The following is a 13,006-nucleotide window of genomic DNA, read 5'->3' on the forward strand; positions in this document are numbered from 1 at the left end:
AGGAAATACTAAAGCTCCTTGAGGCAGGTATAATTTATCCCGTTGCTGATAGTCAGTGGGTAAGTCCTGTCCATTGTGTCCCTAAGAAAGGAGGTATTACTGTCGTTCCTAATGATAAACATGAATTGATTCCTCAATGAATTATTACATGTTATAGGATGGTAATTGACTTCCGTAAATTAAATAAAGCTACTAAAAAGATCATTACCCCTTGCCATTCATTGATCAAATGCTAGAAAGATTATCCAAACACACACATTTTTGCTTTCTAGATGGTTATTCTGGTTTCTCTCAAATACCTGTGTCGGCTGATGATCAAGCAAAAACCACTTTTACTTGCCCTTTCGGTACTTTCGCTTATAGACGTATGCCTTTTGGTTTATGTAATGCACCTGCTACCTTTCAAAGATGCATGATGGCTATATTCTCTGATTTTTGTCAAAAGATTTGTGAGGTTTTCATGAAAGATTACTCCGTTTATGGATCCTCTTTTGATGATTGCTTGAGAAACCTTGATCGAGTTTTGCAGAGATGTGAAGAAACTAATCTTGTGTTGAATTGGGAGAAGTGCCACTTTATGGTTAATGAAGGTATTGTCTTGGGGCATAAGATTTCTGAAAGAGGTATTGAAGTTGATAAAGCTAAAGTTGACGCTATTGAAAAGATGCCATGTCCCCAGGACATCAAAGGTATAAGAAGTTTTCTTGGTCATGCCGGTTTTTATAGGAGGTTCATTAAGGACTTCTCAAAAATTTCTCGGCCTCTGACTAATCTATTACAAAAAGATATACCACTTGTCTTCGATGATGATTGTGTAGAAGCATTTGAAATACTTAAGAAAGCATTGATTTCTGCACCTATTGTTCAGCCACCTGATTGGAATTTACCCTTTGAAATTATGTGTGATGCTAGTGATTATGCTGTAGGTGCTGTTCTAGGGCAAAGAGTTGATAAGAAATTAAATGTTATTCAATATGCTAGTAAAACTCTAGACAGTGCTAAGAGAAATTATGCTACTACTAAAAAAGAATTCTTAGCAGTTGTATTTGCTTGTGATAAGTTTAGACCTTATATTGTTGATTCTAAAGTAACTATTCACACTAATCATGCTGCTATTAAATATCTTATAAAAAAGAAAGATGCTAAACCTAGACTTATCAGATGGGTCCTCTTGTTACAAGAATTTGATTTGCATATTATTGATAGAAAGGGAGCTGAAAACCCCGTTGCAGACAACTTGTCTAGGTTAGAGAATGTTTTTGATGACCCACTACCTATTGATGATAGCTTTCCTGATGAACAAGTAAATGTCATAAATGCTTCTCGTACTGCTCCATGGTATGCTGATTATGCTAATTACATTGTTTCTAAATTTATACCATCTAGTTTCACATACCAGCAAAAGAAAAAGTTTTTCTATGATTTAAGACATTACTTCTGGGATGACCCACATCTTTATAAAGAAGGAGTAGATGGTGTTATTAGACGTTGTGTACCTGAGCATGAACAGGAACAGATCCTACGCAAGTGTCACTCCGAGGCTTATGGAGGACACCACGCTGGAGATAGAACCGCACATAAGGTATTGCAATCTGGTTTTTATTGGCCTACTCTCTTCAAGGTTGCTCGTAAGTTTGTCTTATCTTGCGATGAATGTCAAAGAATTGGTAATATTAGTAGACGTCAAGAAATCCCTATGAATTATTCACTTGTTATTGAACCATTTGATGTTTGGGGCTTTGATTATATGGGACCGTTTCCTGGCTCTAATGGGTATACACATATTTTAGTTGCTGTTGATTACGTTACTAAGTGTGTAGAAGCTATTCCAACTAGTAGTGTTGATCATAACACTTCTATTAAGATGCTTAAAGAAGTTATTTTTCCGAGGTTTGGAGTCCCTAGATATTTAATGACTGATGGTGGTTCACATTTTATTCATGGTGCTTTCCGTAAAATGCTTGCTAAGTATGATGTTAATCATAGAATTGCATCTCCTTATCACTCACAGTCTAGTGGTCAAGTAGAATTGAGCAACAGAGAGCTCAAATTAATTTTTTGCAAAAGACTGTTAATAGATCTAGAAAGAATTGGTCAAAGAAACTTGATGATGCATTATGAGCATATAGAACTGCATATAAAAATCCTATGGGTATGTCTCCGTATAAAATGGTTTATGGAAAAGCATGTCACTTACCTCTCGAATTAGAACATAAGGCATATTGGGCTATTAAAGAGCTCAACTATGATTTCAAACTTGCCGGTGAGAAGAGGTTATTTGACATTAGCTCACTTGATGAATGGAGAACCCAAGCCTATGAGAATGCCAAGCTGTTTAAAGAAAAAGTTAAAAAATGGCATGACAAAAGAATAAAAAAGCTGTTTAAAGAAAAAGTTAAAAAGTTATCTTGGAGGTCTATCGTTCCGGTGCCATAAAAATTAACAACTTCGAAGGCACAAATCCGAAGGTGCTGAACGGTCAAAGAATTAAACATTATATCTCAGGTAATCCAATAAATGTTGAAACCAATGTTATTGAAACCGTAACCCCGGAGGAATACATAAGGGACACTTTCCAGAACGTTTCAGACTCCGAAAAGGAATAGGTATGTGGTACGGTAAGTAAACCGACTCCAAAACAGTTCTAATGGCAAATTTTCTCCGTTTGGAATACTTAGAAAAATAGAAAAATAAGAAGCAGTCCGGGAAGGACACGAGGCCTCCACGAGGGTGGAGGGCGCGCCCTACCCCCCTGGGCATGCCCCCTGCCTCGTGGGCACCTCGTGTACTCTCCGGACTCCGTTTTCTTGCACGATACTTCTTTTGGTCGGTAAAAAATCATTATATAATCTCCCAAAGGTTTTGACTACTGTACCACGCAATTATCCTCTATTTTTGTTTCGAGCTGTTTTTGCCGCAGATCAGAGCAAGATGTCTTCTCAAGAGTCGGTCGGGGAAAGTCGGGTGTCTCTTCCGACACCGGGACTAGGAACAAGCAGCGATACTGTCCACTTTGGGCCAGCAACGGAGGAAGAGATGGAGGCCGATTTGAAAAGGATAGATGCCATGGAGGAGGATCAAGAATTCACTTCTAGCTACCGGGCCGGATTCACGATGGGGGAACTACAGAGCTCGGCTATTCCAAACTCGGTCATCCCTTCCAATGTTAGATTTCTTTCTTATGAAAATATGAAGAAGAGTGTTACTTGTTCTCCTGCAGCTATGCAGCATGCATGGGTGCAAGGAGCTTTAACCGTCACGGATAAGCTCCGTAAGGAAATTATGGATCTTAAGCGGCAAGTCAACAAGCTCGAGGAGGAGAATCGTATCCTGAGGGGTATCATAGCCAAGAATATCACATCACCACCTCCGAAGAAAGAGATATAATCACCTGGGTATGGGCACTCCCCTTGGCAACTGCCAAGCTTGGGGGAGGTGCCCCGGTATCGTATCATCATCACACTCCTATCTTTACCGTTTTTCTTAGTTCGATCCTTTTGGTAATATTTTGATCTAGTAGAATAAAGTCTTAGCATGATCTAGTTTTGAGTTTTGCTTTATGATCCCTCTATGTAATCGAGTCCATGAGCTATATAATAAAGATTAGTGTTGAGTCAAGGGCTTGATTATCTTGCTATGATCTTGAGGAAATAAAAGAAAAGAGAAAGAATAAAAAGAAATAAAGAGATCATATTGATCTTATGGAGAGTAATGACTTCACATAGAAAGAGTGTGATGATTAAAAGTTGTTGAGAGTTGACAAACATAGTTTTGGTCATCGTTGCAATTAATAGGAAGTAATAAAGAAAGAGAGGTTTCACATATAAATATACTATCTTGGACATCTTTTATGATTGTGAGCACTCATTAAAGTATGACATGCTGAAGAGTTGATGTTGGACAAGGAAGACAACGTAATGGGTTATGTTTCCTTATATCTGAAATAAAGTATATTGTCATGGATCATCCAACATGTTGAGCTTGCCTTTCTCCCTCATGATAGCCAATTCTTTGCACCAAGTAGAGATACTACTTATGCTTCCAAATATCCTTAAACCCAGTTTTGCCATGAGAGTCCACCATATCTACCTATGGATTGAGTAAGATCCTTCAAGTAAGTTGTCATCGGTGCAAGCAATAAAAATTGCTCTCTAAATATGTATGATTTGTTAGTGTGGAGAAAATAAGCTTTATACGATCTTGTGATGTGAAAGAAATAAAAGCGACGGACTGCATAATAAAGGTCCACATCACAAGTGGCAATATAAAGTGATGTTCTTTTGCATTAAGATTTCGTGCATCCAACCATGAAAGCGCATGACAACCTCTGCTTCCCTCTGCGAAGGGCCTATCTTTTACTTTTATCTCTTACCCTTATGCAAGAGTCATGGTGATCTTCACCTTTCCTTTATACATTTTATGCTTTGGCAAGCACATTGTGTTGGAAAGATCCTGATATATATATATATATATATATATATATATATATATATATATATATATATATATATATATATATATATATAAATATATATATATATATAATTGGATATAAGCTAGCATGAACTATTATTGTTGACATTACCCTTGAGGTAAAAAGTTGGGAGGCGAAACTATAAGCCCCTATCTTTCTCTGTGTCCGATTAAAACTCCATACCCATAAGTATTGCGTGAGTGTTAGCAATTGTGAAAGACTAAATGATAGTTGAGTATGTGAACTTGCTGAAAAGCTCTTACATAGACTCTTTCTGATGTTATGATAAATTGCAATTCTTTCAATGACTGAGATTATAGTTTGTTGGTTCTCAATGAAGTTTCTGATTCATACTTGACATTGTGAATAGATTATTACTTGAGCATAAGAGATCATATGACAAAATCCATATATGTTGCTGTTATAAGAATGATCATGATGCCCTCATGTCCGTATTTTATTTTATCGACACCTCTATCTCTAAACATGTGGACATATTTATCGTTATTGGCTTCCGCTTGAGGACAATCGAGGTCTAATCTTGGGGGAGTTGATACGTCCATTTTGCATCATGCTTTTATATTGATATTTATTGCATTATGGGCTATTATTGAGATGCCTGTACCTTATAACATCAGTGCAGATTGCAGTGATCTTGTTGTCCTCCACACTATAGACAAAGACTGCTTGCCACTCGACCGAGCAATTTGATGTGATTTCATACAGCGCAAACTATATAAGAACCGCACAACATCGTTCATATATATTAAACAATTTCCCCGAAAAACAAAACTTTTCTTGTAATTTTTTTTAACAATTTGCAAATGCCAAATATTTTTTGGAAAGAGCAAGTAATTTGTGAACCTCCAATTTTTTAAATTTTTTCTGAATAATTTTTGAAATTCAAACACAATTTTCTAAAAATGTGACGAACTTTTGGGATTCCGGACATTTTTAGAAAAATGTAGACAGTTTATAAAAAGGAAAATTCCAATTTACTTTTTACAGAAACATGATTTATTTTCAAAAACATTAACATTTTTTGAAACTATGACCATTTGGATTTGTGAAGAATTATTTAAAGGGCCCGACAGGTGCGGTATGGTTGCCTAGTTGGGCCAAGGCCTAAGCGATTTTTTCTTTTTTTTCATAATTATCCTCTTTATACGTTAATTCATTTTTCTTGTTTTGAACTTTATTATTCATTTTGGAACCAGTTCAAATTTTAATTTTTTTTGGAATATCAAAATAACACTTTAAAGGAATGTTTTAAATTGTGATTTTAAATTCTTTTTTCCGTAAAAAAATTGTTAAATGCTTCTTTTAAGAAAAACATTTACCGTTTTCACTTTTATCACTTTGTATTATTATATTAAAATGCATGTATCACAAGTGATCTTGTTTCAGCAATGCATGGGGAGGATCATTGAAATTCGTGTACCTATCATCAGTTTCTCTCCCCCACCTCCCCCTCGCTCCCTGTTCAAAACAACATAGCTGCAGAACCTAGTTAGCCGAGTAGGAAGCTAACTTGATCCATCGTAGGCACATGACCTTTACCCCAAGGATGCATCCTGGTCTTTATTTGGAATAAAACACATTATTTCAAGAAGGGAACCATCTTTGCCCCCCCCCCCCCCCCCCCCAAGACTATATCTACCTGCTTAGGCGCGTATGAGCTAATTTGCATTGTTTTGCCAATTTTAACTAGTTATAATAGTTTTGTGTTTTTGGTTTTCGATTTTTCTTGGTTTGTACTTCACTCTGTCTTAGGTGGGTGCTCAAGAAAAAGAGGGAACAGTCATGAGTATATGACATTTTTTTCTTTTCGAAAAGGGATATGATATTAATTGATAAATAGGGAAATAAATGGAAAAATATGCTTCTGGTATCTGCAGATACGGTATGAGATTCATTTTCTAGCTGGCTATGGTATTGTATAACTGCACTATTAGTATTAATTGTACCGGTTGTATATCTGAAGGAGATGCTTCTGCATTATCATCCAGTAGACCACCATAATTACACACACAGGATGCGAATAATTATCTATAGCTGTGAGGGGGTCTGCGTGCAGATGCGCATTATGGGGAAAATGGAAAACATAGTTTATGTTTAGAAAGAAATCAAAAAATACTTGTTTGGTTGATAGACATGCTCCACTTCTCGTAGGAGCGCTGCCTTAACTTATGTGCCTATATTACCTTTTTGTTTTTTCCAAATCTGCTTCACCAACATAGGAAATTCACTTTCTAACTCTTGGCTCTGTCAGCCAAAACATTTACATGATTGGTGTTAGACAACTTCTAGTTGGTGTTAGACAACTTCTAGTTGGTGTTAGACAACTTCTAGGACTTTCTAATTAATTGGTGTTAGGCATCTTCTTGGTTAATCAGTCCATTTGTTGAATCAGTTGTCACACAAATCCAAGCTAAGCAACAGCTGTTAAACACAAAATCAACAAAGCGAAGACAGAGATATAATATTCCAAACAACAAGTCATCATCAAGGATGATCTTGCACACAGTAATAATCACTTAACAGTACATGGCAGATGCAAATAAGACCAAAACACAAAGCAAATCACACGTACATCAAGAGCACACTAATAACAAAAATACTTATGAACGAAAGAAATGTCCGATCTTAGAGTTAGTCATCCAGGCTGACCCGCCATACACATTAAATAAGCACAAAGCAAATCACACCCACTTGTAGCTAGGAGCACACACAAACCATTGAAAAGGAAACACAAAACCATTTTAACCCTAAACAACGGCTTGGGTGTTTGGCCTGTCAATCTCGGCATGCCTCAGCAAGGCCCAGATGAGCGTCACCAGCTCGGTACCATTGGCACGTGCCTTCTTATGCGCCTTGATGTTATGAGAGGGAGCAACATACAAGATCAACTCGGACCAAAAGCTAGCCAAGATGTGCCACCCTGTCTCCTCATCTTGAACTAGCTCCACCAGTTGCTTTCCTAGCCTCGCTCCTTTATTCACCACCTCATGCCTGGACTCCCCACCAAGGAGTTCTACCATGCTGCCATATTCTACCGACATGCTGCCACCGGGGAGAGCACGTTTGATATCTTCGCTCACGATCTTGTACAATTTCTTGGACCATGCCTTATCAGGTGGCAATAGTTCAGGAGTGGATTCCATCAGATAGACACAATACCTTGACAAATGCATTGTGGTGTTCTTCTCGGCCGAGCAACCGGTTGAAGCTCCATACCTGGCCTCGAAGATGCCGGTGGCGATGTGCCAAACAAGGATAACATGGGATGTGTCTTGTTTCTTCGCATGCCCAGAGGACATGATTGCCTATCCCGTTATTCAGGAGGGCAGTGGTGCCTTTGCTCAGGCAATTGTTGCTATTTTTCAAAGTGTCAATAATGGAGGCCTTCACGTCTGATGATACATTGACATGCTGTAACCTCGGCCTCAGACCAAAGAAGTAAAAGAATGGTTGGGTAAAGACACATTTTTTTGGCTGTGGTTGTGCTAGTAGCGATGCTTGACCCATTTTATCAGTCCAATAATTCTTTATGAACTTGATCTTGAATGGCAGAACAAGAGCAAGCAATCTCTGCATACAAGGAGACTGCTGCCAAGAGACATGGGTTACATAGCTACAAAGCAGGGTTACCTTGAACCAGTTGGAGCAGAAGTAGGATATGATGTCCCATGCCTCGGCAAGTATAACTACTACAAATAGGGAATATGTGGGCAATGAGTTAAAAAGTATGTTGCCGAGGTACAACTGGTTATAATTAGAGTAGAACCGGTTCTCCATGGGCAACACACATGAAGGTTCACAATATATTTGATGGGTCACAGATGGATCAGATAGATATGCTGTCTTTGCCATGGCGAGCAAGCACCATGTTATAATTGAGAGGGAGACGATGATGTTAAGAACTGGCAGCAATCGCCCAAAGTTGGAAGTTGGGAGGGATGAATAATAAGAATCGAGTATAAAGGATACCTCATTTGCAATGACTCTGAATACCGTCTCTGGATTTCTCTTGTTAAGAAGTACATTTAGAACAAAATTGAACGCCTTGGTAGAGCCAAGTACGACAAGGTGGCACTTTGCAAACTGATGTTTAAGCAGTTTGAATAATGCAAATGAAAGGCATAAATTTGTAAGCCATGGTCGACGTGCCAGAAGGATGTCATTGTTGTCCGCCATTTGCCAAACTTTATTAATGGTGACCAAGCTATTCTTCCTCTGCTTGATAGTATACCCATGAGGTGTTTCCTCAATTTCCTGTTTCTCTTCGCCCATCACAATAAGTGGTGGAATCAACTCATTTTCAGATCCTTGATGGTTCTCTCCTAATAATTGTTCCATATATCCAGCAACAAGACGAGAGTTCCGACCAAGAGCGAAAGATCTTCTTGCTTTCTCAAATGCATAGAACTTGAGCGTAATTTTTGCAAAACTAAGTACACACAAGACAATGAGAAAGTTCCAAAGGTAGTGACGTTGGATGAAGGATTTATAGTGGAAGGTGATGGATGGCATAATCAAATAATGATGATGTAAATAGTAGAACACAAGATATGATGTCCAGACTGCACGAGCGAGTAACTCGATTGAGGGGCCGAGCTTCTGACCATCATCATCATCAATAGCGACAGTTGCACTTGTATTGGTTCCAACAATTTGAACAAGAACTGCCCAAATTAGGAGCATGACTACGTTGTACTCGCCATAGCAATACATATCCAGGCCTCTTGTGTTGTACTTGCCAATGGAGGAGACAACATAGGAGATGATGGGAAGGTACAGTACTGTGGCTCCTTGGAAGACGAAGCGGGTCACTCCAACTTGACGATAGTGCCGCCCAGAGGCACTGATCGCTACCATGATCAGGACAAGTACGGCGTTGGCAGCCATGAGCGTATTGGAGCGCCACAACTGTGCATTTACCCCCCGAATAAAATTCGTTACCGCAGAATGGGAGCATTCTGTAACATTAGCCATCTCCTCACCTGATTTACATGTTGAAGCATGCACTAGTTAGCGTAACTATGTGTAAATACACAAATATAAGCACCTAGGCGAATTAAAATGGCACACCAAACATGAGAGGAGTTTAATGAACCATCACAAAATGCATATAAACAACCAAGACTAATTATCTGAACAACGTGAGACTTACCAACACCAGGAGATTGTTGGGATTTGGAGGATCTCCGGTCTGGTCCTGTTGCAAAACGATGAGGATTGGAGCAAGCCCACAATTTTCCTGCACCTACTCCCAGCTAGACTTGTTTATATTCGCCATCGGTCTTTCGTACTTCTAAACTAATACAGTTCTGTTACCTTTGACTTTATTCCTTATTCCTTTCTTGACATGCACCTTCCTAGAAAATCTGACTTAATGATAATTTTGCTGTTAAAGCCCGCAAGATGATGTGTAAGGCGCGGTACAAGTTTTATAATGCTGGTAAAGCTCCCAAGATGATCAGAGCGTTGCCAAAGCTGGACAATAAACTACAGGTTTGTTCTATAAATAACTGGACAACACTGCCCCCAAAGATGTTCAGGGCATTGCCAAAGCCCAGTCCATCTTTTTATGAAGCAAAATGTTTAACTAAGTTCCAAAGAACCAATAAACCTTCAGTGCTGAGAGAGCCTTTCTCATTTTCTATTCGCCTGCTGGACGCATGCTGTCGGGCACATCCTTTCTCAAGAGAATCACGTTCCAAGATCAGTCCCTAATCACTTAACTTGATTTGGCAGCCCGTATCCCTAGAAATCATTCGACGGGGCAGAGGAGTGGAGCCACAACTCCATGGTTCTGCACAACATATCTGCTTTCTGAAAGATTGTCTGTTCTATTAGCTTGAGATGGTGATGGAGATGGCCACACTGTTCAAATTTGTGATAATTCATAATTGCGCACATGCTTTATTGGCGCGGTTACCACTCTTATCGTCAAATTGTGAGCCAAATTTCAACAAAAAAGTGATATTTTCCTTCTCTTGGAATTTTCACTGCCTGTTTTGAATGTGTTGTTTGGATGATCAATCTTTAGTAGCATGCATCAGTTTTTTTCCTCACTTTTGGTACCAGTTCGGGTGGCTATTACAACAAGAGTTTGCTTTTGGAAATGTGATTAGTTTGTGGTAAATTTCAGCGATGCAGAAGAGCTGAAGTTGATAGGAGTAACCAAGGTCCCAGAGCATCCCGGCCCGTTGCTGTCCCTAGAGGCTAGAGATGATGATGAGAAGGGAAGTTGCATATATCAGAAACTAGTGTTCGCACCCACGTTGACCGTCTCTTTAATCACAAATATTAATTTTGTCTCAGGATAGTGCGATTTGAGTTCGAGCTTCACATGCTGAGACTCATCTGTTTTTTTTTCTCTCCATCTTTTGCATCTCAGGAACGCAAACCGGTCATGCATCAGTAGTTTTGAGCCAACTAGTACTACAGATGATGAAATTGTAAGAGTGTAGTGTTGCTCGATCCGTATGAGATTCTTGCGAGATGGAACCTGAAAACTTGATCATTTAGCCCTTTCAATTCAGGGCTATCTAAAAGCTACTCCCTCTGCATCAAAATATAAGACATTTTTTGATACAAAGGGAGTATAAAAAAATGTCTTATATTTTGATACGGAGGGAGTAGGAAGGAGAAGACCGGGTGATTGAATATGACTTGCTAACAGATCCTACTCTTCCTTAAGCGCCAGTTCTATTCACGATGGTTCAGTGTTGAGAGCAGCTAAAGTAGTTACCTAATAAGGCTCACTGTGCCAAATAGTTCGTAAAACTGTGTCGGTTCTTGCCTTGATCCTGATCCTGATCCTGATCTTGTGTTTCCCTTGTTGGTTGCTATGCTGATTCGCACATTTTGCCTGTTCTTGCTTGAGGGCGATCTTGGAATAGCTTTTTTTCGACAAAGGGTGGATTTTATTTTTTTGATAAAGGGCGGATTTTATTGACTAAAAAAACATCAAGAGGATACAATATAATGAGCACAAACCAGGAATAGCTAGTTTCATCAGGATGCGGATTGCGAAAATTCGTTGGGGTGAGTGATCTTATTTGGGGGAAGGGGAACAGAATGGTCAAATAATTTGGGGATTATTTCTAGGGTTCATAGGCGATGCTCAGCTGGGGAAGAAAGGCTGGGCTCCATGCTAGTGTGAAGCTGCTGGATCATAGCGCCGCTTTCTCCTCAGGCTCCAAGCCGTTGGTCGGATGTAAGATTTCATAGAGTCCTCTCGTTTCCTACTCTCCTGGCGCCCTGTTTCTTGTCAAAACTGTCTGATGCCCGGACCTGAATCGCCTCTCTGTTTGAGATCTGCTGGACTTCCTATAAGATTTTGCAATTTGAGAACCTACTTATGAAGATTCTGCTTGCTGATTTCCACCGCAGTGCATTGTGGTGAATTCATTGAAAGCACTGTGTCCAATCTTAGCTAAATGTAAATGTTAGGAGGAATAAACGGTCAACTCATCTTGCCTTCCCTCCTTGACATGATCAAGTGTCAACTCATCTTGCCTTCCGGTGGGTGACCCATACCCGGCAGGCGTCCTGGATGGGACCTCAGGTCTTAGATGTTAGGTTTGGCTGCGAGGTCTGTTTGGTATTAGACCCAGACTATCAGTATCCCTTCATCAATTGGATAGGAGTAGCGACAGATGTTGCCTAAACGGTGGCTTTAGTCTTACTGTTGTATTACTTTGTAAGGTCTTGTGTGAACAATTAATAAGGTGACTGCATGCATCGTCCAGATGCAGAGGCCGGGGGTCTTCCTCCTTTTCTAAAAAAAAAAACTCATCTTGCCTTCCCTCCTTGACACGATCAAGTCAGAATCCCGGCAATGGGTGGCAGCGGGCACGAAGGGTCTGCCGGCTTTGCTGCCGGTCGAGGCGGTGCCTAGCGGCTAGGGGCGCCGTGTTGCAATCTTGGGTGTGCCATTTCAGCTTGTACATACTCTCTTCTTCGATCAATGCATCGAAGCACAAAGATTTTGAATTTTGTGTGAACACTGAATGAAAAAGCAAGCATAGTGCTGACTTATGAATGGTTCAGGGTGTTCTGATGCCGCGTTGTTTCTTCCACCGAGTCCAGGTCCGTCCTACGACACCAATGAAGTTGCTCTCTCATCAATTCATCATGGCAATGTTGTCAAAGGTGGTTCTAACCTATCTTTTCCGACTTCATGTTGGACCTGTGATTTGGCTGATTGATGTGCTGGTTGACAGTGAAAGTGATATGCCATCCTGTGAAGGGGAGATCCAAAGGATTGCGGTTTCGTCAAGTTCTCTTTGGAAAGCGAAGGAGCTGCGGCGTTGGAGAAGATGAGCCATGTGGTAAAATTGTGGTTTTGATCATACGGCTGCTTGATGAGGTAAAAAAAATCAACATGATGATTGATTCAGGTGCTTGATGGGAAGAACGTACGGGTGCATCATGCAAACAGAGGTTGATCTGCCAATATTGCTATAGATGAGCAAGGTACTTATCTGGTATTGTTTGTTGTGCTCAGAGTCTCTAATGTTA

The 13,006-nt window shown here is 39.8% G+C and overlaps 2 protein-coding genes across 2 annotated transcripts in view; both read right to left on the minus strand.

The window, feature by feature from the left end:
• The window catches only part of LOC123497716 (uncharacterized), a 55,316-nt gene extending 47,780 nt beyond the window's left edge, over nucleotides 1-7,536 (minus strand). The window contains exon 1 of the mRNA XM_045234424.1: nucleotides 7,323-7,536. Within this exon, the coding sequence (XP_045090359.1) occupies nucleotides 7,323-7,536 (214 nt within the window). The remainder of the gene's footprint in view (nucleotides 1-7,322) is intronic.
• Nucleotides 7,103-9,711, minus strand: LOC109771279 (uncharacterized). Its single transcript, XM_045234487.2, has 2 exons — nucleotides 9,648-9,711; nucleotides 7,103-9,477 (listed from the first exon to the last, which is right to left on the minus strand). Exon 2 carries the CDS (start codon nucleotides 9,467-9,469, stop codon nucleotides 7,622-7,624), a length of 1,848 nt encoding a protein of 615 aa, XP_045090422.1. The 5' UTR covers nucleotides 9,470-9,477; nucleotides 9,648-9,711; the 3' UTR covers nucleotides 7,103-7,621.
• Between the last annotated feature and the right edge of the window lie 3,295 nt (nucleotides 9,712-13,006).

Source organism: Aegilops tauschii, chromosome 3, assembly GCF_002575655.3.
Source record: "Aegilops tauschii subsp. strangulata cultivar AL8/78 chromosome 3, Aet v6.0, whole genome shotgun sequence".
Taxonomy (NCBI): domain Eukaryota; kingdom Viridiplantae; phylum Streptophyta; class Magnoliopsida; order Poales; family Poaceae; genus Aegilops; species Aegilops tauschii.

What these genes read in the sequence shown, in the direction of transcription:
- LOC109771279 (XM_045234487.2), bottom strand. Translation starts at nt 9,469, where the DNA reads ATGGCTAATGTTACAGAATGCTCCCATTCTGCGGTAACGAATTTTATT.